This window comes from Podarcis cretensis (genome assembly GCF_951804945.1).
Source record: "Podarcis cretensis genome assembly, chromosome: 2".
Taxonomy (NCBI): Eukaryota; Metazoa; Chordata; class Lepidosauria; order Squamata; family Lacertidae; genus Podarcis; species Podarcis cretensis.
Genome location: NC_137171.1, coordinates 34,733,984 through 34,760,573, shown reverse-complemented (window position 1 = coordinate 34,760,573; position 26,590 = coordinate 34,733,984). Strand labels below are relative to the sequence as shown.

Here is a 26,590-nt window from a genome sequence, read left to right as displayed (position 1 = left end):
TTAAAATTATGAATTCAGTTTCAGTGGGAGTCCAGCTTGATACTTTCATCATTTGCACTAGAATGTTACTAGTTTGAGTGTGATGTGTGTATAGAAACTTACTCATCAGGTATTTTTCTTGGGGGCAGGGAAGGTTACTCTTGAGTTATATAGGAGCCAACAGATCTCAGTAATTATAGTGGATGATTTGGGTGTCTGATTGAGATCTGAACCAATCAGATCTCATTTGTCTTGATAGCAGGACCTAAAATCAGCAATGCCAATTTAATTTGATGTTATTATGTTCAGTTTTCAAAAGCAACATGTCTGAAGTTCAGTTGCTGAACACTGGTTTCTTTTTTAAAGGGTGTTCTGTAAGAATTCCCAATTAACTTTCCCTCTGAGTAATAACACGACAGAGGAATTACTCAGTTCAGCGTGCTCAAAATAGATAACTATATCTGAACAGCTTGATTAGACTCTCAAATTAGTTTTAGTTTCAAAGCATATCAGGAATGAATCAAGTAGAACTGTCTTCATAGGAAACCTGTTCTCTTTAGTGATAACCATAGCTCAGAGTTAGATTTGACCTGTGTGCATGCAGAAAACTAACTGCGGTCTATCAGTCCTCCAGGTGGTGATAATGAAATGGAGAAAATCAAACAAGCCAGATTATACCTTTAAGGCAGGAGTAGGTATTTTAGCACAGATGTGGGGAACCTTTGGCCCTCCAGATGTTGCTGAGTTTACAACTCCCCTCATCCCTGGCCATTGACCCCAAAGGTAGGTTGCTATTATCACTCACCTTTATTGAGTTGGAACTGGAATAGTGACATCTGAACTAGCTGTACCAATTCATTGTGCTGCTTTGAACATGACCGCCTTTAAATGTAACAGTGTGTAGGCAAACTACAGATGGCATATCATGTCTGATGCTGCAAGCAAAAGTGGTCCTCCCTTAGTTATTTCTTTACTTTCTTTCTGCTCCCCTCCCCCCAACCTCTGGAATCACTGAGGAAGGAAGTCCGTATATGGATGAGCCATGTAATCTATGAATTTTTTATATGCTATTTTGCATCTTGTAGCATGACCATTAAAAACAGCTACACATCCAGTACTTCATTATCCAGCAGTACTTAAGATGGAATGGAGTCCAAATGCATACACACAAACCCTACTGTTCTCCTCCAGGTGCAAACAGAATTTCTATACTATATCTTCTGTGTACTTCTCCGTGTTCCTCTCTAGCCTCTGGTGCCTCGTGGCTCATAGTGCTAAGTCACAAAACTTTGATCCATGTATTTGAAACACGGAATACTAACCAGTCTCTTGTTGCTCTTCATTAAAGCACAAATAGACTTCATGCAGTCTCCAAGAATGTATGTGTAGACTTGGGTTTTAAAAGATATTCTTAAACATTTATCTTCAAAAAATACCACAGTGTAGATAGTTTAAGGCTTATGATGATATAGCAAAAAGCCACTGAATCCATTATGTATTCTCCCAATGGTAAGTCTATAAATTAAGATTTCTACCCCCCCCCCATGTATTACGTTTTCCCATGAGAAGGTAAAGATTATAAGATAATTCTGTCTTTCCTCTTACACGTCAGACTCAATATGTGCAGGAAAATGTGTCCTGCTTGGTTCTGTAGTGCAGAACTAAACAGGCTTTGTTTCCTATGGACTACTTTTAAAAGGCTGTTTTTCCAGCAAGATCTTGTCCTGTTAAAATGCATATGCCGTTGAAAAATCAGCACATTTGTGTACAAAATGGATCAGAAAGCCTTAGGCTTCTGCCACCCCTTCCCCCTCCCAGTCTCCACACATTAGGACTTACCTGTGTTATATAGATCATTCTTAAAACCTGAAAAATCTCTATAAATTTACTGCTGGAGGTGGAATACTAGTAGACTAGATAGACTAGTGGTCTGACATCACTAGCATATTTTAAATATGGGAAGCTGGTGTTAAATGCCTTGCTTACCTAAAGGTTTTTTTTTTTTTTGCATAAAGCTAACTGTTAGAGAAAAGAATTGGTGATTAAGCACTTGAAATGAAGCTGTACTAGAGTAACTGGCTTCCAGACAGCTGTTTGACGCTCTGTTAATTGAATAGCTGTACTTCTAATGAGGCTTTATGGTTATATATTAGCAGTGTTGTGATAAACCAGCTGGGCCCAACTGGTGTCTTGTCATAATGCCAAATATAAATGCCTTTTTTAACACTTTCAGATAAGGTGATATCACTTCATTACAAAGCTACAGTGATATGAAACAAATGTTTGCTCTTAAAAACCTTGGGAGAGCTTTTTAGGTATATCTGGTCCTTTACCCTAGGTTAGACCGAATGTTGGCTTCGTGGTAGTGGGATGGTTAAAAGCAAGCATCCAGTTGTTGCTTAAATTGGCAGTAGAAGCCATTGTTCATTAATTACTTTTCCATATTACACACACTTAAGTTAATGCCGTTCTGTGCATATATTTTTTCATGATTTCCTGATCAGGACTGAGGGATAGCTCAGTCAGTAGAGCATGAGACTTTTAATCTCAGGGTTGCGGGTTTGAGCCCCACATTGGGCAAAAGATTCCTGCATTGCAGGGGGTTTGTCTGGATGACCCTCATGGTCCCTTCCAATTCTATGATTCTAAAGTAGTGGGGGCCATGAGATTTATACACCAGGAGGTGGAGAGAGTATGTGTATCAAGGAGCATTTAGGGCATGGGTAGGCAAACTAAGGCCCGGGGGCTGGATCTGGCCCAGTCGCCTTCTAAATCTGGCCTGCGGATGGTCCGGGAATCAGCGTGTTTTTACTTGAGTAGAATGTGCCCTTTTATTTAAAATGCATCTCTGAGTTATTTGTGGGGCATTGGAATTCGTTCAGCCCCCCCCCAACAAAAATATAGTCCAGCCCCCCCCCCCAAATCTGAGGGACATTGGACCGGCCCCCTGCTGAAAAAGTTTGCTGACCCTGATTTAGAGTCTTGGGATTGAGAAATGCATCTCTTCAGCCATTCATGTGAGCTACAGTCTGTAGACAATAGATTTGCCACTACTTACCTAGAATATTTACTGGTACTTTGTTGGACTGCTACTGTGAACCTGTCTTGACCTTTGCATGAAAATATGAGTGAAGGAATTGTGGTGGTCTCCTGATTAGAATGTTCCACCAAGGAGAGTGAAATATCCTACTGCTGCATAGATGTTGCATTGACTTAGTCTCTAAGAACTTTCAAAAATTGGCTATTTGATGTTTTATACAGAAATAAAAAAGATAGCAATAAAGAATGGCAACAAACGATCACTGTGTACTTGTGTGTATGGAGGAGACTGAAGGGGGTGGAGGACGCAGGGTATAGAGTACAAGATTCAGTTGGTTGCCCAAAATAGGTATTCATTATTTACACAAACAAGTCAGCATAGGGGGCCCATATAGCATTGACTTTTACATCCTTTTTATACTTATCAAAAAGTCACTTCCTTGTAGGTGGTGAGTTGCATCATGTCCCAATGCACAATTGGGGGATATGATCTCTCCTTCCAGAACTGAAGTTTAAGCATTTGACCACCACCAGCGCCCACAGCAAGCAGTCACACCCCTCTGACGGGTTCCAGAGGGTTGGTACCTAATTCATTGAAATATCAGGGATGTGTCTAAGACTACTGTATTTTTCGCCCTATAGGACGCACTTTTTCCCCTCCAAAAATGAAGGGGAAATCTGGGTGCGTCCTGTGGGGCGAATGCAGGCTTTCGCTGAAGCTTGGAGAGCAAGCCGACCTCTCTCGCTCTCCAGGCTTCAGGAACACATCCGCAGCCTACTTCCCGGAGCGCCGGGCGCGCTGAAAGCTCATGCCGGGCAGACATCCGCAGCGTGGGGAGCCCTGCAGGAGTTCCCCGCAGGGCTCCCCACGCTGCGGATAGCAGCCTGCCGCCTGGCAGGCAGGGCGCGCTGAAGCAGAGCGCACCGGGCAGACATCGGCCAGCCCCACAAGCTCGGGGGACAGCAGGGAGGCGCAGCGCCGCCATCCCGCTGTTCCTCGACCTGGTTCGGTTTCCCCGACCTGGTTTGGGGGGGGGGGAATAAAGGGGAATTTTTTTTCCTTTATTTCCCCCCCAAAAAAGTAGGTGCGTCCTATGGGACGGAGCGTCCTATGGGACGAAAAATACGGTATATTCTGCAAGAATTTTCTTGATCCTATATATGATTGCATAGTCTGTGCCTTGTCATTTCTATTGTGTATTTAGTCCCTGTGTTACTATATCATTCATTTCAGAGCATTCTCCTGTATTTTTGGAATTTGAAGGTTTAGCAAAATAGTAGATTCCCTAAAGGTTTTGTGGGACATGACAGCATATACAATATACAGTATATGCATGTATGACAGCTAATACCTTATGTATTAGCTCTTGCCTGCAATTAATTTCATTGTTCCCCTAACACTGAGAGAGTGTGGCTTTTTAATTTTAGATCTTTACCACACCGTCTTACATTATGCTTCCTTGTGTTATTTACTCTTCTAGCTTTTGTCATGGAAACAGTATCTCTTGGAGGTGATTTTACTTAGCCTCACAAAGTCAGTGGTGATGATGATTGGTTCAGTAAATACTGTAGCTGTGTGCTTTTAATGTAAGCTCAGTGTGTGGGTATGTTGCATATGAATATGAACTTCCTGATAGGCTGTTTGTCTACCTTTTTATTCCATTGCTTGTTACAGTGAAAGAGGAACTCAATGTGCAGGAAACATTGGGTCAGAAGCTTCTGCTGTATTTAGTATTCTTTTTTTAAAAATACAAGCAAACATTAAAACATAAATAAAGCTGTAAAGTAAAGAAATAGTCACTCAGTAAGTAAACAGGCAAGTGAAGTGTACCTTAACAATAACATGCCAGTACAAATAAAAACCCAGAGAAAGGAAAACAAGACTAGAGTGGGCCTTGATTAAAATAAATGCCATATTAATTGTTAATCATCTTAGTGTTAAATCTTATAGAAAAGGGGTTGCTGTCTAACTCAATCAACCCATACTTGTTCCAAAAAATCTGAAATTCCCATTCTTGTTCAAATCTATTAATCTTTTGTATCCCTTCTCTTACCCATAGGGTCAAAGTAATCTTACTTAGTGTTGCAAGTTTCCATATTGTAATATGTCACTGTTTTAGATCCAGTGCTTTTTGTTTCTAGTATTTAGCGTACAACACTCTTGTAGTTGAAAATTTACATTGCCAGTGGATTTACTGCTTCATCTCTGTCTGGGACAGTTTTGGTGACATGAAAAATGAAGGTGTAGTTTTTGACTAACTAGATCATGTGCTAATCTTTGCTTCTTTCAGTCATGTTTTTGATTAGACACGAGTCAGGGTACTATAGTAGATAAAGTGCTGTTTTTAGACAGGGAATACTTGCATTTTAATTCACATTCAGTCATAAATCTTGCTGACCTGCTTTGGGTGAGCCTCTTGTCATTCAGTTTCGCCTACTTCAAACGTGGGTGGTGCTGTGGTCTAAACCACTGAGCCTCTTGGGCTTGTCGATCGGAAGGTTGTCGGTGTGAATCCTGCGACGGGGTGAGCTCCCTTTGCTCTGTCCGAGCTCCTGCCAACCTAGCAGTTCGAAAGCACCCCAGTGCAAGTAGAAAAATAGGTACTGCTATGGTGGGAAGGTAAATGGCGTTTCCGTGCATTCTGATTTCCGTCACGGTGTCCCATTGCTCCAGAAGTGGATTAGTCATGCTGGCCACATGACCTGGAAAGCTGTCTGTGGACAAACGCCGGTTCCCTCGGCCTGAAAGCAAGATGAGCGCCTCAACCCCATAGTCGCCATTGACTGGACTTAACAGTCCAGGGGTCCTTTACCTTTACCTTTTACTTCAAATAGTGGTTGTAGGAGTCAAATAAGATATCACATAGGCACTTCCTGAAGATCCATAGAAGGAGGGTTGCAAAAGTGTCCCAATTATACAAAATAGTTACCCAGAAAATCTCTGACATTTTACCAGTGCTAAACCTTGACTTTTAAATCTATTTAAATATCTTACCTGACAATGCATCTTAATATAAAGGTAAAGGGACCCCTGACCATTAGGTCCAGTCGCGGACGGCTCTGGGGTTGCAGCACTCATCTTGCTTTACTGCCCGAGGGAGCTGGCATACAGCCTCCGGGTCATGTGGCCAGCATGACTAAGCCGCTTCTGGCGAACCAGAGCACCGCACGGAAACGCCGTTTACCTTCCCACTGGAGCGGTACCTATTTATCTACTTGCACTTTGACGTGCTTTCGAACGGCTAGGTTGGCAGGAGCAGGGACCAAGCAATGGGAGCTCACCCCATCGCAGGGATTCGAACCGCGACCTTCTGATCAGCAAGCCCTAGGCTCTCTGGTTTAACCCGCGTCCCCATCTTAATATAATGAATGCTAATTATATGCACACCATGCCCAGAACAAGGAAAGGATTCCAGCTGGACTTCTGGTTATGTAATGGGACATTACTCTCAACTCCTTGGGAGCAGATTTTGGAGTGCTACATGGGAGAAGAAATAAAAATGGAAGTCCCGTAGTGTGGGCAGAAGTGCACTGCAGCAGGTAGTAAAAGGAAGAGCAGCTACATTGTTGTTTTTTTTAAATGACAAACAGAACAGTGCAGACTTACATTGAAAAGAAGCACTGCCACTTTGCTCTGGTAGTGGTTGCTTTATTTATTAATTTAAACATTTTATGCCCCCATTTAATTTAACAGAGTTACCAGGACAGCTCACAATGGTCATAAAAATTCTACCAAGATTGAGAGAGAAGGTAAAACAGCAAAAAGTAAACTTATAAGCAGAGTGGTGTGGGAGAGCAGTAGCAGTAGACTCAAACTAGCTGGAAAGCCTGGGTTGGGTAAAAGAGTCCTGAAAGGGCAACTAATTTGGTATCAGGCAATCTTCCGGCCATCATTTCACATGTACATGTTGTTAGCATCCATCTGTTTCAAGAGACAATAGGGTGAAGTCAAACTGCTGTGTTAGCAACACCAAAGTGAGCTCGCCAAGGCTCAAGCCTGGGCATTGTGTATGGAGATCCTGGGCTGCAAAGATGACAAGACACCCTTTCGGCCTCACTGATGTGGTCCAAGAGGAACCAGAGCAATGCCAGCTTGGCTGCAGGATTTGTTGGAAGGAGGACTCATGCAAGGTGCCATCCAACCATCTTAGGGACTCTGCTCCAGATATGTGTAGGGTTTACTACTTAGCCTTATCTTCTCCCAACGATATCCCACAAGGCAGTGACGGTTTAGGACCAGAGCTTTCCTACTCCCGGATGGGCTACCCTCTTAGGTTGGCAAGACCCATTTGCCTCTCAGTTCCCTCAACAGCAGGTGCAGAAACCGCCTTCTTGACCGTTGGACCCATTACTGGTCTCAGCCTGTCTTCACATGCCGGGGAACTCTCAACAAAATGTATAACTATCATACCATGTAACTAAAAGTATCAGTGCTAGAGTGCAGATGTAAATAGCACTTTGCACAGGACTGAGAAAGAAGTATATGGCCATTTATATGAGCATCTTGTGAATTAGCCTTATGAGTAACTTATTCAAAGTATAAAGGTCAACTTTCCTGTCAACATTGGAATTCTAACTTAAAGTTTCCAGGCTTTTTTCCTCATGGAAAACAAAATATTTCACTGTGCCATCTTAGCAAGCTACATAAGCAATTTGGTTGTGTCTCTCCACTCCCAATTTCTTTCTTCATGTATGTAGGCTCAACCATGGATCATAGTACGCACCATAAATGTTCTAAAAGAAATACAAAACACACTGGAGTGCTTGCAGGCAGGAAGCAGGGTGTAGTTTCTAATGATGGCCCTTTATTCTAATACCTGCAAATACCAGGAATAGCAGCAGAATCTTACATCTGACTTCTGTTTGGGATAGAGGTATAGAAAACCAGGGCAAGCTGAAATCTTTTATAGAACCCTGTTTTTTATGGTCCAGAAACTCTTATTTCAGCTTCATTTAAAAGTAAGATATCTCTTAATGACTATGTTAAGATAGACCACTGTAATAGCCTTGATGCATATTTTAAATTAATAATTTGTACTATGCATTTCAATCACTTGAAAGACTTATTAATATACAGCTACATCTTCAAAGCTGTTGACAATATGAAGATATATTTTGGCTACTGGCTAGGCAAGTAGTAAGCTAGGATAAGGACATTAGTTATGCTAAAATATCAACAGTATTTCCCCCTTTAGCTTTTGAGTTGGCAGCGTGAGATTAATTAAGCACTTCTCACTTGGGGCTGCCTTCCTCATGCTGTTTGTTGATAAATGTTCAGTTAATTTATGCTTAATTTAGATCCTCAGCTTTTCTTCACACTCATTAACTTGCAAGATTAATTTTTAAAAGCATAAAATCTGGAGATCAGCTTGGTGTTCAGAACTAGATACTGGGGATATGAATCACATCAGTAATTTTTACTATTCCCTGTATTATGGGGGTGTGGTGAAAGACAGGGGTCTTTCTGACTTTTAAGGCCTGCTACAGATAAACCGGTAAGTGGAATAGAAATTATGGCATACAGTGCTGAACATGGGTTTAAATGGAAATTCACAAGTAAGTGGAGGAGCTAGGGAACAGCAGAATGTGCATTGTTACACTTTTTTCTATGATTTTCTTAGCTGCTTTGTATGTCTCAACTTGAAGAGGAAAATGTGGGTTATATGTTTTACTTTTTTTTAAAAAAGTGACATGATCTCATAGCCTGATTCTAGCTGCACACCAGTTGGTAGTACAGCTGCACTGAGTTTAAGAGTAAATCAATGTGTGTGATTTCAGAATGAGAGATTTTTAAAAATATGTTTAAAAGCTGCTATTGCCTATACATTTGTTCTCTTATTAGGAGTGTTTACTGTTTTAGAGTCTTCGTGATAGTTTTCTAGTGCAAGCACCTGCTGTAGTCCATAAGCAATAGCATAATGTTGCATGTAGCTTTCCATACCTGTGATTAAAAAACAAAATAACCAACAGGCTCGTTCTGTTATACATAATCTAGGGCATTCATAGCCCTCTCCCTGGTGCAAATAGTTATGGACAACACATTCACTTGCATTGATCTCTTATTACATGTCTCTCCTTTCCTTTCTCCCTTTCCAAAATGAATTTAGATTATAGGCTTCTTAGGACACAGGCCTGCCTTCTGCTTAGATTAATTCTGTAGTGCAGTATTTATACTGATGGTGCCTTATCAAAATAGTTCCATTTCTCAATAATGCTAATCTTTCTTGGTAAAGGTACATGCTTTATTTTTGCTGGTTCCCTTCAGGAAACATTCATTTATTTCAAACACTTGAAAATGCATAATTACTGCTCCCTTCATTAAAGGTAAAAGGTAAAGGTACCCCTACCCGTACGGGCCAGTCTTGACAGACTCTGGGGTTGTGCGCCCATCTCACTTAAGAGGCCAGGGGCCAGCGCTGTCCGGAGACACTTCCGGGTCACGTGGCCAGCGTGACATCGCTGCTCTGGCCAGAGCCAGAGCCGCACACGGAAACGCCGTTTACCTTCCCGCTGGTAAGCGGTCCCTATTTATCTACTTGCACCCGGAGGTGCTTTCGAACTGCTAGGTTGGCAGGCGCTGGGACCGAGCAGTGGGAGCGCACCCCGCCGCAGGGATTCGAACCGCCGACCTTTCGATCGGCAAGTCCTAGGCACTGAGGCTTTAACCCACAGCGCCACCTGCGTCCCGCTCCCTTCATTAGCACACCAGAATTCTGTATGCTGAGTTGATACTTGACCTAGAACACAAAAATGTTTAGCTAGGGTTTCTGTTTTAAAATCATCCTTGGAGGCTTGTGAGTAGCAATATATAGGGCCAGATTCAACTGGCCATTCTGCATACACAGAGAGGGGAGGGGAGATTTTTCCATTGGGCAAGCAGAAATCCTAGTGCTGACAGAACGATCTCCTTAGTGCTACATTGAACTGCACTACATTGAACCGCACTGTTGATCTGCAGGGTTAGTAACCTGCCAATTCATATTGTACTAGTTTGTTATTTGGCAGTTGTATCCATCTTGAATACGAAAGTTCCTTTAATAATCCAGTTCCTCTGCCAAAGCAGCACTATAGAAGTAAAGGAAAAACATGGGCTACCTCACTTAGAGCATTACAGCATTTCCATAACTAAGGAGGGGAAAAACACTAATTTTGGGAAATGATTGAGTTGAAAGAGCTGGAAAAAGTTTTGGAATAGCATAAGAAAAGCATGTTGGTGTTTCTTTGTGTTGGCCCTAATAAAATATGAGCAGCCGTTAAAGCCTACACAGGATAGGCTTGACAGTGAGCGCCACTTGTGTGCTTGTACACACAGGGCATTTTTATTTATTGCAGAAGTACTTTGCAGAGCAGATGTGTATATAACGGGTTGGCTGGAGATGGTATTTTGATCAAATGTTGATAACAAATAGAGTGGAATGAGTGAAGATGTACCCAACCCAGGAAAGGTTACTGTGGCATATATTAATTCAACCCTGAAAACTAAGTTATTGCATAATTCACATAAAATTTATGATGGGCACTTTCAAGACCAATGTGAAGGACAAGTTTCTGGGCGGCGCTTTATGATTTAAGGGAGAGCTAGAGAGAGGACACAAATAAGATCAGAAAATAACTCTTCCTTGAATCATTATAATCCTGCTTCTCCCAAGGCCCGAAAGGTGTCTTTTAAAAAACTTCTCAGTAGTATTAGAAGCTTCTGCGCCATCTGTAGTAATACAAATCTGTTCGACAACTTTGGAATAAATTCTTTGTGTTCTTCCCATTATAGTGAAATTGGGAATGCACCTATAATATGGGCAAAATAGACAGTGAATCTTAGCTATTATCGTGTCAAACTTGATTGCGTTAGTTATTAAATTCTTTCTGTAGCTTGAGTTATTGCAGCCCAGACATAAGTCACCAGAGAGCTACCGTACTTTTGAGGCATTCGTGCTTCAGGCAGTTCCTGTGAGCTGCCATGCACCAGCTAGGAATGTCGTGTTAGTAAAAAAATCTGGGTTGCTTTTTGGCATTAGCACATGTATAACAAGACTTTACTTTGAAACATTCATAACATATGAATAAAAATTCATAACATTTGAGGAATGCTAAATTATTTCTTACCAACTTTGGAAGGAAAAGCACTGTGGTATACCAGAATGATAGAAGGTTCATAAATATATGCTTTTTTAAAAAGTAGGGTTAAAAAATAAAATCCTATACAAGGAAAGTTTCTTGGCTTGACACTGTTCCAAGAGTGTAAGAAATCAAGCCAGCAACTTGGTCAACTTTCTATATCTGTATTTTTTTTACTTCTCTTGCAATGTGTGAAAAGTTTCTATATGAGCTTTTATAAAGTTTGACTGGCTGTCATGCTTCTCACCTTATATAAAATCATAATAGAATGAAGGCAAGTTATAAAGTGGATTGCACAGCACAGATGCCCAGCATAAAATTAAGGTGGTTGCCCAGAAAATGGCCTGAACACACACAGGACTGCTGCAGGACTGACACTTTAAGCTTCCTGGTTGGGGAACCACATGGGAACCATATACAAGGTGTTCTCTGCTGCTTAGAGGAAGAATTTGGTAAATTTGCCTAGAACTGTAAATCTAGAGGTCTGCATTTGTTCTTCGACAGTTCCTTTGCAACCTGACCATGTCTGGAGCTGTTAAAGCACCATTTCCTTTTCTCACTCCCACTCTCCTCTTCCCACACCTGTGTGCTTTTTCTCCTGCAGCCTTTGATGGATCATATCCCAAGTAGCATTTCTAAATAAATGGAAACTGAGTCTTGCGTTTTCCTCTTGGTAAGGCCAGTTCTGCTTGTCATTGTAAAAGCACTGCTGGCGTTGAGAGGGGCTTATTCTGATTTTCCATAACCACCCCCCAGAACACTTTCCCAGTCCTGAATGCCTTTCATAATGCAGCCTCCCCATGGCAGCTATTTAAAACTACCTTCAAGTGTCAGCTGTTCCATGTCCCCTGTATTGGCCTGCAGCATGACAGAGCTTCACAGTGGGAGCCTCACTGCATTTTATGTTAGTACATCGGAAATAGTGTGCCGCATCAAGCAATTTCCACATAGGGAGTACTCAGTGACTCTGAATAGAAGGAGGTGGTCCTTAAAAGTAAGTAGAACTGTAAGTTCTAGGAAGCTGGATAGCATGGACATAAAGATGCAATGATAAAATTGTAATAAAGAAACTCCTGTGAGGGGGCGTACAAAATCATATTACTTGTGACCATCCTTTTAATCAACTGATGTACCATAATGGTTGTAGAGATAATATGAACAAGGGCTTTGTGGGCAAAGAAGGAGTCTTGTGATAGAAATTGCTTGCTCTGGACATAGCTGTTTACTATAAATCTCTTTAAGTTGTATCCTTGTTTTTGTCATACTTTTGGAACAATTTATTCAGCTACCCATCATCCTTCCTTCCATTTCTTGAGGGAATTAAAAAAATCTTACTGTGTCCATCTTATTGTCCATTATAGATGTAAAGCGCCTCTGCATGTTATGATGAGCCACAAATCTCAAAACAGAATGCAGCCTGTCCTTGGCTGAAAATGGGCTAGTGCTGCTGTTGACCTACATTTCACATGCATTTCAATAGAGAAAGCTGTCGCTGGCTGCTTTGAAAGCCTCCTTTGCTGCAGTGTTGTGGATAGCCATCAGTCCCATTTGTTTAAGCCCTTGAGCAAGAAATGAACTTCTCCGATTTGTTTACATCCCCAGTTAATTGTTGGCTTGGTGTTGTCCATGTGGTGGAAGAGGTAGCTGGAGAAGGTCAGAGAAAAAGTGAAGAAGCTGAGATGCAGTAATGCAGTTAACAGACTAAAGCATTGGTGGGCTTTAGCAACAATTATTTTAAAATACAGTAATGAACTTCGATTAGAAGTGGATATGCAAATTCTGCACTTTGGTAAAGTGGGTATATGTAATCTTCTCTTACTTGTGGTCTGATTTGCTTCTATATGTATGGTCCTTTATTTAATATGATTTTATAGCATCTAATATTAGGATTCATATTTAGATTGCGTGAACTACAGTTCTGAGTTTACTACTGGGTTGTAAAATGATGGCAATATAATTTTAATGTAGTTTAAGACAACTTTTCTTAGGAGTAACTTTGAAGAAAATAGAAACTATATTACGGCACTTATTTCCCTGTGGGGCAACAAAATCAACACACACAAAAACAGAACAAAAAAATAATAATCAAATGTTTTCTCCAACCAAGTCCTACTCAGAGTAGGCCCATTTAAATAGATAGGCCCAAGTTACTCATTGATATTTGTGTGACAAGTCAATTAGTAAACAATTAATGTGGCTTTAAAATGAAAATTAATTTTCATCAGAACACAGATAGCATTGCTCTTTTAAACAAAGAAAAAGCTTAGTTTATATTTTGGCTCCAAAGAATAGAAGACTGAAAATATTTCTTTTCTTAGTGCTGGAGTATAGGCAGGTAGTTAATTTTGTGTGCCACAGACTTTTAGACCTGCAACATAAGTGAGATCCTACTTTATACGGCTATATGTAGAAATCTCATTGCAGCTGCTCTTCATGTAATAAAATGGGAAGAGACAAAACTTACACATGGTGAGTATCTTGGCCTTCTGTACTGATCCAGTTGTGCAGGTGGATTTGCAATAAAATTGAGGTTTTTGTCTGTCCCTTTGGAAAAGTAACAGATTAATCACGTTCATGAATTCTTCCTTGTTGGCTTTGCACTTGTACAGTTAACACTGTTTTGTAGCTGTTTGTTAAATAAACAATGCCAAACATAGTTCAGCCATCTTTTCACTACATATAAGAACCCCATTCCCCCTTTCCTCCCCCCCACCGAAAAATTCTCTGTCCTCTTGTTTAGCTACAGTATAGCAAACCTCTGAAAAAAAAAGGATTTACATAAAGCAGTATTTAGACTCCTTTCCTTGAGCTGCAATTCCATGGCATACTTGATCTTTGTTGATGACCATATGGCATGATTTTGTGCTTGGATGCAAGCTTAGGGTTGGGTGTATCAGCCAGTCACTTGTAATGAATACCACTTCTGCTTGATTTCCGGAAGGAAAGTCTGCATTGAAATATATGATATGATATTCGGCCAAGAAGAAATGTAAATTTATGTTGTATAAACATTGTAAGATTTATCAGTGTCAGTGGGTTCTCCTAGTTTAATGTCAGACAATGCACGCTGTTGCAGATTGCCTTTTTGACCAAGGAGCTGGCAAAACATGTTTACTTGCTTTTGCGGGTCGGGTGGGGGGCAGTAAACCTTGAAAAGCTGCTTATTCTCGGAAATTGGCCTGTTATCCTTGTCAAGCTTCTCCGGTTGTCTTGGAATGGAGTGATTAGGCAAGACCCCAGCTGTATATGTGTGAGGTAGATTATGGTAATCGTATTATTCTCATCTCATTCCGTTAAGTGTTCTAGGTTTAGAGAGAACTCCCTTCTTTAACCCCTTCTTCAATAGCTGTGAAAATAGTGATAGCTGGAAATAACAAAATTAGGGTATGCTTGCTTTTTCAAAATACAGACTGGTAAGCCAATCTCCCTTTTTTGGTAAGCTCTTTTTTATGTCCTTTGTAAGTTGTGTTAGCTAAAAGAAATCTAACAGTTAATATGGACAAACCTCATATTGAGCGATATTGGATATCTGTTGGAATATTCTGTTAATACAGTTCCAATGGAGCATTTTATATTGCTTTCTAAATCATAAGACTATGTAAGCCAAAATGTTTGAGCTCAAGGATGTGTCCTGATTTTTGAAGAGTAGGGAGGAAGCTTGAGCATACTCTTTTTATTACTGGTTTCGGCCCAGTATACCTGAAGGAGCGTCTCCACCTCCATCATTCGGCCCGAACACAGAGGTCCACTTCTAAGGGTCTTCTGGTGGTTCCCTCACTGCAAGAAGTAAAGTTACAGGGAGCCAGGCAGAGGCCTTCTCAGCAGTGGTGCCCTCTCTGTGGAATGTCCTCTCATCAGAGGTCAGGGAAATAAAGAATTACACAACTTTTAGAAGACATCTGAAGGCAGTCCTGTTCAGGGAAGTTTTAAATGTCTGACATTTTATTATTTTTTATATTTTGCCAGAAGCTGCCCAGAGTGGCTGGGGAAACCCAGCCAGGTGGACAGGGTATAAACAATAAAAATATTATCATTAGTATTATTATTAGTCTGTCTTGGTCAAATATACAAATCTTTAGATTTTCCTAAGTTTGTAAAACGCAGTATTTTGACTGAGCCCTTATAAAGCAGGGAAGGTGAACTTTTTTTCAGCCTGAGGACCGCATTGAAAGTCGACCACTCCAATGAGGGCCTTATGCCCTCTGTCACGAAAACAGCTCCCTGCTTCCCACCATTGCAGTGGTGTGATGAAGGGCACTGTATTTTGTTGTTCACAGATCTTTTGGTGAAGAGTAAAAGGCAGCATTTCCACTCCTCTCCATTGCAGTGTTGCAGTAGGGAGGAAGATACTTCCTTCTTCCTTTCCTTGCAAATGTGTTCCTTCCCTTTTTGTGCACTAGCACATCAGCACACAACAGGAAGAAGAGGAGCTTTTCGCAAGGTCAGGAAGAGATGCCTTTCAGAAGGTATCAGTCGGTTTGGTGGTCCATTTAAAATGGCTTGGTGAGTTTGCTCTTGCTTGTAGATTTGCCACCCTTGTCTTAAAAAAAAAATAGCATCAGTAGTTTTTCCCACATGCATGTCTTTGAAGCGTTACATGTATGTCATTTTCATGACCAAAGAGTTGTTTACTTCATACAGTTTTGTTTCACAGTTAAAACTAGGTCAGCAATATTGTCCCATGCCTCTTGAGCAATGGCTCTTTAGAGCCATGTTTGAGGGTTTACAGAAGCTGCATTTAGTGGCAAAGCATGAATTGTCTTTGGTAGTTGCTTGGTGACATTAAGGGGAAATGGCTGGAAAGAGGCATGGATATAGAAAGAACACATAAATTAGTCGATGGATAAACAAGCTCTTCACGTGGTTATGCAAAGAAGATTATCATCAATGTCATCTGAAAGACTATTCAGATCAAAGTCACTTATATTGGCATGACCAATTTCAAAAGATGTGCCAAAGCATATGGAAAAGACAAATGCCTAAGAGCAGGGGTGGGGAACCTCTGGCCTGTGGGCCTAATTAGTCCTGGCCCGGGTCCCAGAATATGTGACACTGGGTGTGGGGCAGAACACAGCTCCAAAAGAGCCAAACAAGCACCTTTTGAAGCTTCATTCTCAACTGATTAGCATTGACAGCACACCTTCTTCATAGAGTTTCACTGTATCAGCTGATCAGCAGTTGCAGCTCGCCCCTTTGAAGGTGCCACATGATGTCAGTTAATGTAGCTCTTTAGTCTTTTCTACATGTGTCCACTAAATACAGCTTCTATAAATCCTCAACCATGGTGCTCCCCACCCCAATCAAAGTTGACCCATACTGGTGGGGAAGGCAAGTATCTGCCAGGTCCAGTTCCCAACCCCACCTAAGAGTTCTGAAGGTGCAGAGAAGGTAGATAGAGCTACATTAGTCCCATTATCACATTCTTAGATATTTGATCAGTGTCAGTTCCTGATTTGGTTACAGGAAGCTGAGTGTGGTGATGGTATCTTGGTTTTAAGTGCACGGTGTTTTTGCTGAGAATTCTCAACCTCATTAATGTTGAGCAGAAGTGGTAATCCCCCTAATGCAATACTATGATAGTAATTCTAGTAGGAAGGGAAGGGGAAGAAGGCATTCAGACTACCAAACCTGGGAATGCTAGGAATGAATTTTAAGAATTTGTGTACTGAGTTTAAAACAAAGGTTTAGGAACTTTAAAGAATAGAAACTGATGAGCTTCTTAATACCTGTATTTATCCTTATGTTCTAGTTGGGTCCGTCTGTAATGCATGGCTAACACTTATATTGCGTTGTTGTTGTTTAGTCGTTTAGTCGTGTCCGACTCTCCGTGACCCCATGGACCAGAGCACGCCAGGCACTCCTGTCTTCCACTGCCTCCCGCAGTTTGATCAAACTTATGCTGGTAGCTTCGAGAACACTGTCCAACCATCTCATCCTCTGTCGTCCCCTTCTCCTTGTGCCCTCAATCTTTCCCAACATCAGGGTCTTTTCCAGAGAGTCTTCTCTTCTCATGAGGTGGCCAAAGTATTGGAGCCTCAGCTTCACGATCTGTCCTTCCAGTGAGCACTCAGGGCTGATTTCCTTAAGAATGGAGAGGTTTGATCTTCTTGCAGTCCATGGGACTCTCAAGAGTCTCCTCCAGCACCATAATTCAAAAGCATCAATTCTTCAGCAATCAGCCTTCTTTATGGTCCAGCTCTCACTATATTGCGTTGAAAGCATAATAGAAGCATGTTCAAATGACTGCAGGGCCGGGGGACCACATCACCTTGGTTTATGAAGGGACTGTGCCATTCTACATTATAATGAATTTATGTGGTCTGTAACTCAGCTGCCTGGGGGGAAAGCACCAGCTTTGTACATCCCAGCTGCAGACTTCCTTAAGTTTCTAGCAACCAAACAATTGACAATCACAGTGGCCTGGCATGTTCGTTTATTTTCCCACCAGGAACTTAGGTAGAGCAGCAGGAAGAGATTGAGGTGAACAAGAAGAGGTGCCAGACCAGTCACCCAGGTGAAAAGGAGAGGGGCTAACACTTCTGCTTTAAACCTCTCACTCTGACACTTGGCATTAGCAGATACCAATGTAAGCACAAGTTAGGTTTCGATTAAATTTAGACCACCTCTGGCCTAATTTCGTGTCATGAGAAAGTTCTTGAGATTTTTACAAAATACACTGGAAACTTGTGCACACATTTGAGGTTGATGTAAACAAAAGGGAGGCTGTTGGGTTTTTAATACAGTGGTACCTCGGGTTACAGACACTTCAGGTTACAGACGCTTCAGGTTACAGACTCTGCTAACCCAGAAATAGTACCTCGGGTTAAGAACTTTGCTTCAGGATGAGAACAGAAATTGCGCAGCAGTGGCAGCAGGAGGCCCCATTAGCTAAAGTGGTGCTTCAGGTTAAGAACAGTTTCAGGTTAAGAACGGACCTCCGGAACGAATTAAGTTCTTAACCCGAGGTTCCACTGTATAAGTAGCGGCAGTTTGCTGCTAAAGGGTACTCAGAGGTGGGAGGAAACAGGAATATACCAGGATATACCAGGATATAACAAGTGTAATTTGAAGAGTAAGGAAAAGCTACCCATGGTAAATAACTCAAAAATATAGTACTGTATGTACTTACTAAGCTGTAACGTAGTTGCAAGTTTGGGCTCTGAGCAGACATTCAGAATTGGAAATGGGGAGCTGCTGTGTATATATTACTAGGCTGTACCTAAGTATGGACTGATATGCATGTTCCCTGAATAAATGCTGTATTCCTCAGTTTCACTGTTAAATGTAGATTGAGCTGCAAATAAGGAAGGATGTTCAGTCTTCTGTTTCCTTGATAACATCCTGAGTGCTGTAGCTAGTTAGAAGAGGCTGGTGCTCTCAGACTGCTCACTGCACTCGCAGTAAACGCAGCTCTTTGTCTCTTAGAATGTTCTGCTTCCTCTTTTTAAGAATTTTTTTTTCTTTTGGGGTGGAAGCTCATGGGAGTTAGCATGCATCTATGATGAGGGCTGAGCTGCTTAAAAGAACGACTGGCTGCACTAAAAGATTAATAATAAAGTGGCACATGTGAGTGAAAGGAGCAGACAGAAATGAAACAGTGAATGGCTTTTTGGTTTGGTTTGTAATATCCAGGACAATGCATGACTCTAAAGAGAAGCAGTCAGAAGCTAAATGACTGGTTCTGATTTTCCCCAAGGGGTAGTAGCTAAATATTTAATTGTAAATTTCTTTTCTGTTACTATCCCCTAATACATTCTCAAGTTCTGTAGTGTAAGCAAGGATGTTCTGTGCATTTCAGCTTTTTGTCTAGCTTAGTCCCAACAAACCATTTACTCTGATCGTTAATGAAGTAGAGAAACTACTGACAGAATATAGTGTACACCATTTAACATTATTGTGATGTTTCAGAGGCAGCTTTGAGATTCTCTAAATATTTTCAGCGTTGGTAATATTTTCGCGCAGGTTGTCTTCCATGTAGGAAAAATATTATCTGTTCACATAGGAGACAATAGGAGACAATAGAGGAGTGCTTCTTTGGAAGTGAAGTCAAACTATTTGTTGAAAGGTTATAGTGCTCGCTATGGCTGTAGAGACCAATAGGAGAGCAACATGTTTTGTTGCAGCTGGAGCAGATGAAGGCATCCAGTTGTGCTGCTGCAGATGCACCATGGCATTTCTTCTCCCTGTGCTCCTCCCAGCAGTCAGTCCTCCTCTGGTTGTTGCTATAGATGCACAACCTGTCTGTCTCCAGGTGCTGTGGAAGTCTGCAAGGGGTTCCCATACGACGGGGATCGGGGTTGATGTTGCCAGCCTTCATGTTCACACTTGAGCAACACTACATAATCAAAGCCTTTCGGCCTAAAATTAACAGAATTAGTGTGTTTTTGATGCTGTCTGATAACACATTTAAATCATATGATCTCACTGTGGTGAACCTGGGCAATGCAGAAAATATATTATGCTTTGGAGGTTTTGGTGGTCTTTGCAGCAAAAAGGTTGATTGGAAGAACAAGCCACCACTTGGTAATGCAGTGACAGGGGAAGAGTACCCCCAGAACCATTTAGTAGGGTGCACCAGCACAGTGCTTGTTTCCGTGAAACCATAGTTCATTTTAAACTGTGATTTAATGTGTTGTGGAAATTGGGCCATTGTCTAGTTTGACCCGAGAACCTCTTGTGATTTTTCAAGCTATTGCAGAAAAAGCTGTCTTTTCTGTTTCCATGGAGACAGCTGGGGGTGAATTGATAAGAGTTCTCTTATCAAACTAGGAATCTGACAGGCTGCAGTCCAGAACTCCCTTACTATTACTGTAATAGGAGGCTAGATACAGACTTAAGGCCATTGCATAGCAGTCTTGGTTCATGTGTAGCTGCTAAAAATATCCTTCCTCTCAAGCACAAATGTTCTAGCATAAAAGAAACAGTTGCTTTACTTCCCATCAATTTGGTTAGATTAATTACTGACTTGGCTTTCAGCTCTGCAGGAATTTTCACTTCACGTCTAGTGTCTACAAAGAGAAGTTCTCTTCCTAGATTGTTTGGCTTCCAAATGTTTGGCTTCCAAATTTCTGCTGATGCAGTGCATTTTTATATAGGGAAGCTTTATTGCATTTTATATCTCTGTGTGAGAAATGGTATAGAGAATGGCATGTGTGGACACCAGTGTTTGCTATACCATGTGAATGTTAACAGGAGGTCTGAAATCATTAATAAATTACTGAAATCAGCTAAACTTACCAGATTTAAAATGAGCATATTAAGCGGACTTTAGAATTGGGCCCTGTGAAGTTGTATTTAGTGTTTATGTCTTAATTGTTTACTATCTGTGTTCATCGCTACTCTTACTATATGACTGTTCAATAAAAAGGCCCTCTTTAAATTTTCATAGAAATATATTGTGTTTCTTACTCCATGGAAGCAAATTAGCTAATAAACAAAGCATCTTAATTGGATGTCACTATCCCTTCAGCTGGAGTACATTGATTTGGGAAGAGCTTGCCACAGGTATAGAGTCAAGGTTGGACTACTCTGGCTTCATGGGGGTGAGATGAGGACCACAAATGTGTGTGGAGTTCTGCTTCATCTGCAGAAATGCCCATGTTCCTTTTTGGATGATACAGACCCCCAATGAAAAGCAGAAGTGTGAGCGGCTTTAAGACTTGAAAGAGCTCTTAAGACAATCTTAATAGGAGAAGGGGATCAAATACAAAGCTGATTGAAGGGTAAATTTAAAAAGAAACCAGTTATAGGCTTTCAGATTTGAAGTACACAGTACAATTCAACAATGGCTGTAATAGGCTATAAAATAGCTTTATGTAGATCATGTGATGGATTTTTAAAGGTAATAGAGCTTAGCATTGGATGTAGCTGACATACCAGTGCCTGGTCCTCCTAGGAGACAAAACACATGCTCTCTATAACACAAGTAATTCCATATTTCATAGCGAGTGTCAGAATATGGCTTGACTTTGAAATGTCTACAGAATGTAGTTTGACTTGGTATAATTTACTTTTTAGCTACTGGAGTAGGGTAAGAGTGCTTTGAAACTATCTGGCTTTTCATAAAGTAGGCTTAAATTAGAGCATCAACATCATGCTATCCTGAAATGTAATTTTGTGTTTCTTTAATCCCCTCTCCCCCAGGTTTTGAACGAAGAATGTGATCAAAATTGGTACAAGGCGGAACTCAATGGCAAAGATGGCTTCATTCCCAAAAATTATATTGAAATGAAACCACATCCGTAAGTAAAGTACCATGACTTCTGTATGTGACATTATGTTTAGAGCCAAATTCTGGCTAAGTTCACTTGCAGTTCTGGTAGTTGTCAATGCAGGAAGTATATCTCTGGAAAACTTTTTCATTCCCATGAGAGCCATCAATCCTCTGACCATATTTTGGATGGCAGGGATGCCATCAATGCAGGGGTTGTAGTGCCGGTTGTTGACATTGGCAGCAACAAAGTAGATCATGTGAACTGCATTCCCACTCAGTACACTCACTGTGAGTCTTGCAAAATCAACAGTAAAGCCCAGGTTGTTGGCTTTTGTTGCAGTTTGAACTAGACAGGCTTCACCCAACATAACATTTGATTCTGCTGTAGTAATGGGCAGGCTTTAACTGTTCAAAAGGAAACCTTTGCGAATGGTACACACTTCATTAGTGTAAAATTATTTCCTGCCTGTTTTCCCCATCACCAAAAAGACTCTTTTTCTTGGTGAACCTACTAAAAATCTTTGTATATTCTATACTAGATGTGTGGTCCTTACTACTCAGTATTTCCTGTAAAATATTACCGCTGACAGCTTATTAAATGTTTAGTTCTTTCTTTCCATTGATATCAGGCAATCGTTCACTATATTATGTAATGAAGACAAGTTCCTGTTCACTAAATTGTGTATACACATTCTGTTGCCAGCAGCACAAGGCCTGTGCCGAGAAACTTACACAGTATTCTTTGTAAAATCTCAGCCCTGAAACCCTTTCACTAAACAATAATTCCAGTTGAAATCTAATTTTGAAACCCACCTTTGCCATTCATTCTCAGGTTTTGCTGCTTATAGTTTTCCAGTTTTGCTCCATCTCAACAAATACTTCTAATTCTTCTAGTCGTCCTTTCCATGCAGACCTTTCCACTCATTTCTACTTTGTCACTTGCTGCCTTCTTGAAGAGAGATAACATAAGCAAAAACCTATCCTAAAGAGCTTACAATCTAAACAGGGGCAAGGTTAATAGGAGAGGACTTTGTGCAAATCTAGTCATAGTTACTTAGGCTTAATTTCAATATAGGGTCATTCTAAGGCTGCCAGCCAATCAAATAATTTTACTCTATTACTCATCACTGTTTCAAGCAGTTAATTGGTTGGATTTGAACTTTTTTATGTTTTCCAAAACTTCAGTACAGGTGTCCCTTTGAGACACTGAATGATATTTCACAAATGTAGGAAGCAAACAAGCAAGAATAAATCTTGGCTACAACTTGTGGTTGGTGAGCAAGAGAGCTTAACCATGAGTCCCAGTTTGGACAACATGCTTCACCAAACCTTGGCTTAGCTCAGCATTGGGCATCAATAAAAAGAACTGGAAAAGAGTGAAGCGACTGCAAGCTCCTCTCTAGGAATTCACATGGTCACATAGTTTTGCTAACTAACAAGACTTTAGGGTCATATTCTAAGGCCCTTTTCACTGCTGGTGCTCCAGTTGTAGAATGCCTTTTCTGTAAAGGCTCACTGGGCACCTTTTTGGTATTCCTATTGGCACTAGCTGAAGACCTTACTTGCCCTTGCTTTTCATCTTAAAATATTTGAGTGTTTTATTTTTGGGTTGCTTTTTTAATGTCATTCATTTTATCTTGGGACTCAGCTACACAGCTGCAAATAAAATGTTTTAAATATGTTGTAAAGTGCATTATACAAATGTGTCACTAGATAGCAACAGTTTAAAAAACCATTTTCACTGTGTTTTTATATGTGTGTAGATTCCACCTTGGTGTTAAGCTGTTGCTGGATTTATTCTGTTTTGGAAGTTGTGTTTTCCCCTCTTATGGTTATCTATAACAATTGCCTCTTGATATTTTTAAGGGCTACAGATCCCCAACACCTTACCTCAGGATAGCTCTGGTTGTCAGGAGGAATGGCCTTTAGGCATTACAAGTTGGCAAAGAGAGTTGCCCTGTTAAAAGAAGTTGAACACATTACACAATCAGTGCAGGTTACTTTGTCCATTAGTAAACAGCAGTGTTTGGTTTTGAATTGGTTGACTGCTGTAATAAGGAAGCATGCTTCAATTACATTCTATTGATACGTTTCACATGTGAATGTGAAACAAATTGAGCTCTCAATAACATGGCTCCATGGTGACTGGCCGCAAATGTTTTCAGAGGCCAAAATTGTGGTTGCTGAGCTTCTGAGGCAGAAACCCAGGGCAACGTGTACATACATGGAAAGGGAGAAATGAAACCTTCCTAAGACACTGGCCATGACCCGCAGACCTGCAAGTGCACCTCGGCTTTTGTTTTCTTGTAGAAGTTGCTAACAGTTTGGGATGTAGTTTTCTGACCAAACCCGACAATGCAGACAGTCTAGAATGCATGCAGAGATCTGCACATAATGTAAACTTACAGATCATGCTTCTTTTGTATGAATCACTACTATGCTTACAGAAAGGTTCTGTCTAGTTCTGGAAGAATAAGCCATATAACGCAGCCCCAATATAAAACCAAAGTCGGTTTTGTGGCAATTCCAATACTATATCTGACATGTGAAATTGGAATCAGAAGATGAACAGATGCAGCTCTCATGACATAATCAATCCACCAACCTTGTGTGTTTCCCATTGCTTCTGGCAAGAGCCAGATTTTTCTAACTACTAAGAAGTATCAGTGACAAATGTTTAAGTTATTGACAGATCTTGCAATGGAAAGCACAGAGAGGCATTAATGCAACATTTGTGAAGTGCTTTCTAGTGTTTGAGGCACTTAACGTGCACTGTCTAGTAATCCTTACAATTCTGTATAGTCAGTATTATCCCCCATATTGCATTTGGGGGGCAGAGGACTGAGGCTGAGAAAGAGGCTTGCCTAAATCCAAGTAATGACTTCATGATGGAGGCAAACCTTTCTGATTTCAAACTTCCTTACTTGTAGCAGAGTCTCCTTTAGCCACTATACCACAGTGTCTCTAAGTGTTTGAGATGGGTTTGTGTGATCTACCTTCCAAAATGGTTTTCAATGTGAATAGCCCTTAAGGCACTTGTAAACTTAAACCATGTTCCCCCAAATGCCGTTAATCATGGGGCTTAGATTCAGTATATGCAAAACAAAGCTTTCCTAGGTAGCAACTACAGTGGGCACCCATAAAGCAGAGTTGCAAAATGGTGCAAAATCCTATCTGCCGTAATAGTCACTATTCTGGTTTTGCTAGGAGTAGAGTGTGTGTGGTTTATTTTAATGGGAATGCTTGCTGTCGGGAATCTGAAGTAAAGAAATTAAATCACTACAAATAATTTTAAAGGACGGGAGAAATTCCTTAGGAATCTATAACTTGTTAATCCTGAGTCTCATTGTTTCAGCCAAATTCTCTTGCCTCTGTTCCTATAATGCAGTGGTTAAAAGCCTTGGAAATGGCAAAAACTGCTAAATCAAGAGATGTTGAGGAAATTGACTTTTTTAAAAAATGAAGTGGTATCTATTACTTACTGGAACTTGATGTTATTTATGGAATCCCCAGTTTTATACCACTTCAATCTTTTAAATTGCTTTTTAAAAACATTATTTAAGTGCAGCCTCGTGGAACAGTTCAATTGATTATGCCTGTCAGATTACTTCCCAGCTATGAACATATCCAAACTTGCCTTTTTGGAGTTTGAATTATGCTTAATTTTCAACTGTGTTTGCACAGGTGGTTTTTTGGGAAGATCCCCCGAGCAAAAGCTGAGGAGATGTTGGGCAAACAGAGACATGATGGTGCCTTCCTCATAAGAGAGAGTGAGAGTGCTCCTGGGGACTTTTCTCTCTCCGTCAAGTAAGTGTTGCATGATAGTTGGTTGATAAACATGTTCTGCACTTAAACTGCAGGTGAAATAAGCCTATTTGAATTATTCTTACTTCTGCCATAAAATCTAGTCCTTGTTTCCCTGACTACAAAACTTGGAAATGTTGGTGCAGTAACTTGACTATGGTTTTTTAAAAAGTGGGCTACCACTTGTCTGCAAGTGATATATGGGGACGCTTATTGGTAGTCCTGCTTTCTCGTCTCTTCCTCCACCCCTGCCCATCTTGCTTTTTAGTGCTTTCCTTCTCAAATCTCAGGCATTTTGCAATTAGGGCTGGTAAAGTTGTAAAATGCTTTTCAAATATATAGAATCCTTCATAATACCCTAGGGAAATCACTGTTAACTCCAGGATTCTACACTTTTTAAGGGTCTTTGTGTTCATTGATTTATCACCCGAATCTCTCATCTCTGAAGGTATCCTTCAGCAACTTGCATGTTTCCAAATAAGGTGCTGTTGCCACATTGGCGCTAATCGCCTTTTGTAAATAGGTTCTGTTGTTTCCTTTAAATCAAATAAAAATAATTATTAAACTCTAGCTACATGAATTGATACTGTACAAATAGAAAACTACGTGTACCTTGCTGAGTCCTTCCAAATGCTACCATGCAGTCTCCCAGATAGTTTCATATTGTAAGGGGGAGGCTTTCTTGACTATCCAAGTATGTAGAAGTTTGGTGTTTTTGTTCTTGACTCTGTGAATAGTCCTCAAGTGTTTCTTTCAGTCTTCTTCTCCTACATTGTAATAGATCAGCTTTGGTACAAATGAAAACCTGTTGGGAATAATCAAACCAAGATATTAATAGAATGTTCATTCTAATAGTTTATTACACCTTTACTATAAAACCAGCATATGTATTTATTAGCAGTGGTAATCAGTGACACATGCTGACTTCTCATAGCACAGTACTGCCACCTATCGGTCAAGAATCACTGAAATCCATATTTGCCTAGAACCAACAATAGGTCCTGTTAGCTTAGAGAGAAAGAAAATACTCAGTACCTTCCTCGCTGGCATGGATTAACATTGTGCCTCACTTCATGTCAAAGGAAAATAGCTAACTCACCTCATTATCTGAAGCCTCAGATGTCTTTTGACTATTAGGGTGAAAGCAACAAACACCTATAACCTGTAGTTATTATTGAGCAGAATTATTTGCAGGCATAGTGGCCACTTCTGAGAAGATAAAGCCTGCCAAATTTCAGGCATAGCTGCAAGGCTTTCTATGAGAAATGCCTTTAAAGTGTGAAATTTTTGTTAAGGGTTTGATATGCTTGTGTTTGGAAGAACATAATATACAATGTAGAAATGCCCCCAGATACGTTCCCTGCAAAATTTCAGAAGGATAGATGCAGGGGTTAGGGAGTTACAAATGAAAAACAATATTTTTTTTTTTAAAAAAAAAAT

General features: G+C 40.6%; 1 protein-coding gene across 1 annotated transcript in view; it reads left to right on the top strand.

Moving 5' to 3' along the window:
• GRB2 (growth factor receptor bound protein 2) overlaps positions 1-26,590 on the top strand; it is a 48,693-nt gene that overhangs the window by 17,555 nt on the left and 4,548 nt on the right. The window contains exons 3-4 of the mRNA XM_079966263.1: positions 21,277-21,374; positions 25,031-25,153. Of these exons, the coding sequence (XP_079822389.1) occupies positions 21,277-21,374; positions 25,031-25,153 (221 nt within the window). The remainder of the gene's footprint in view (positions 1-21,276; positions 21,375-25,030; positions 25,154-26,590) is intronic.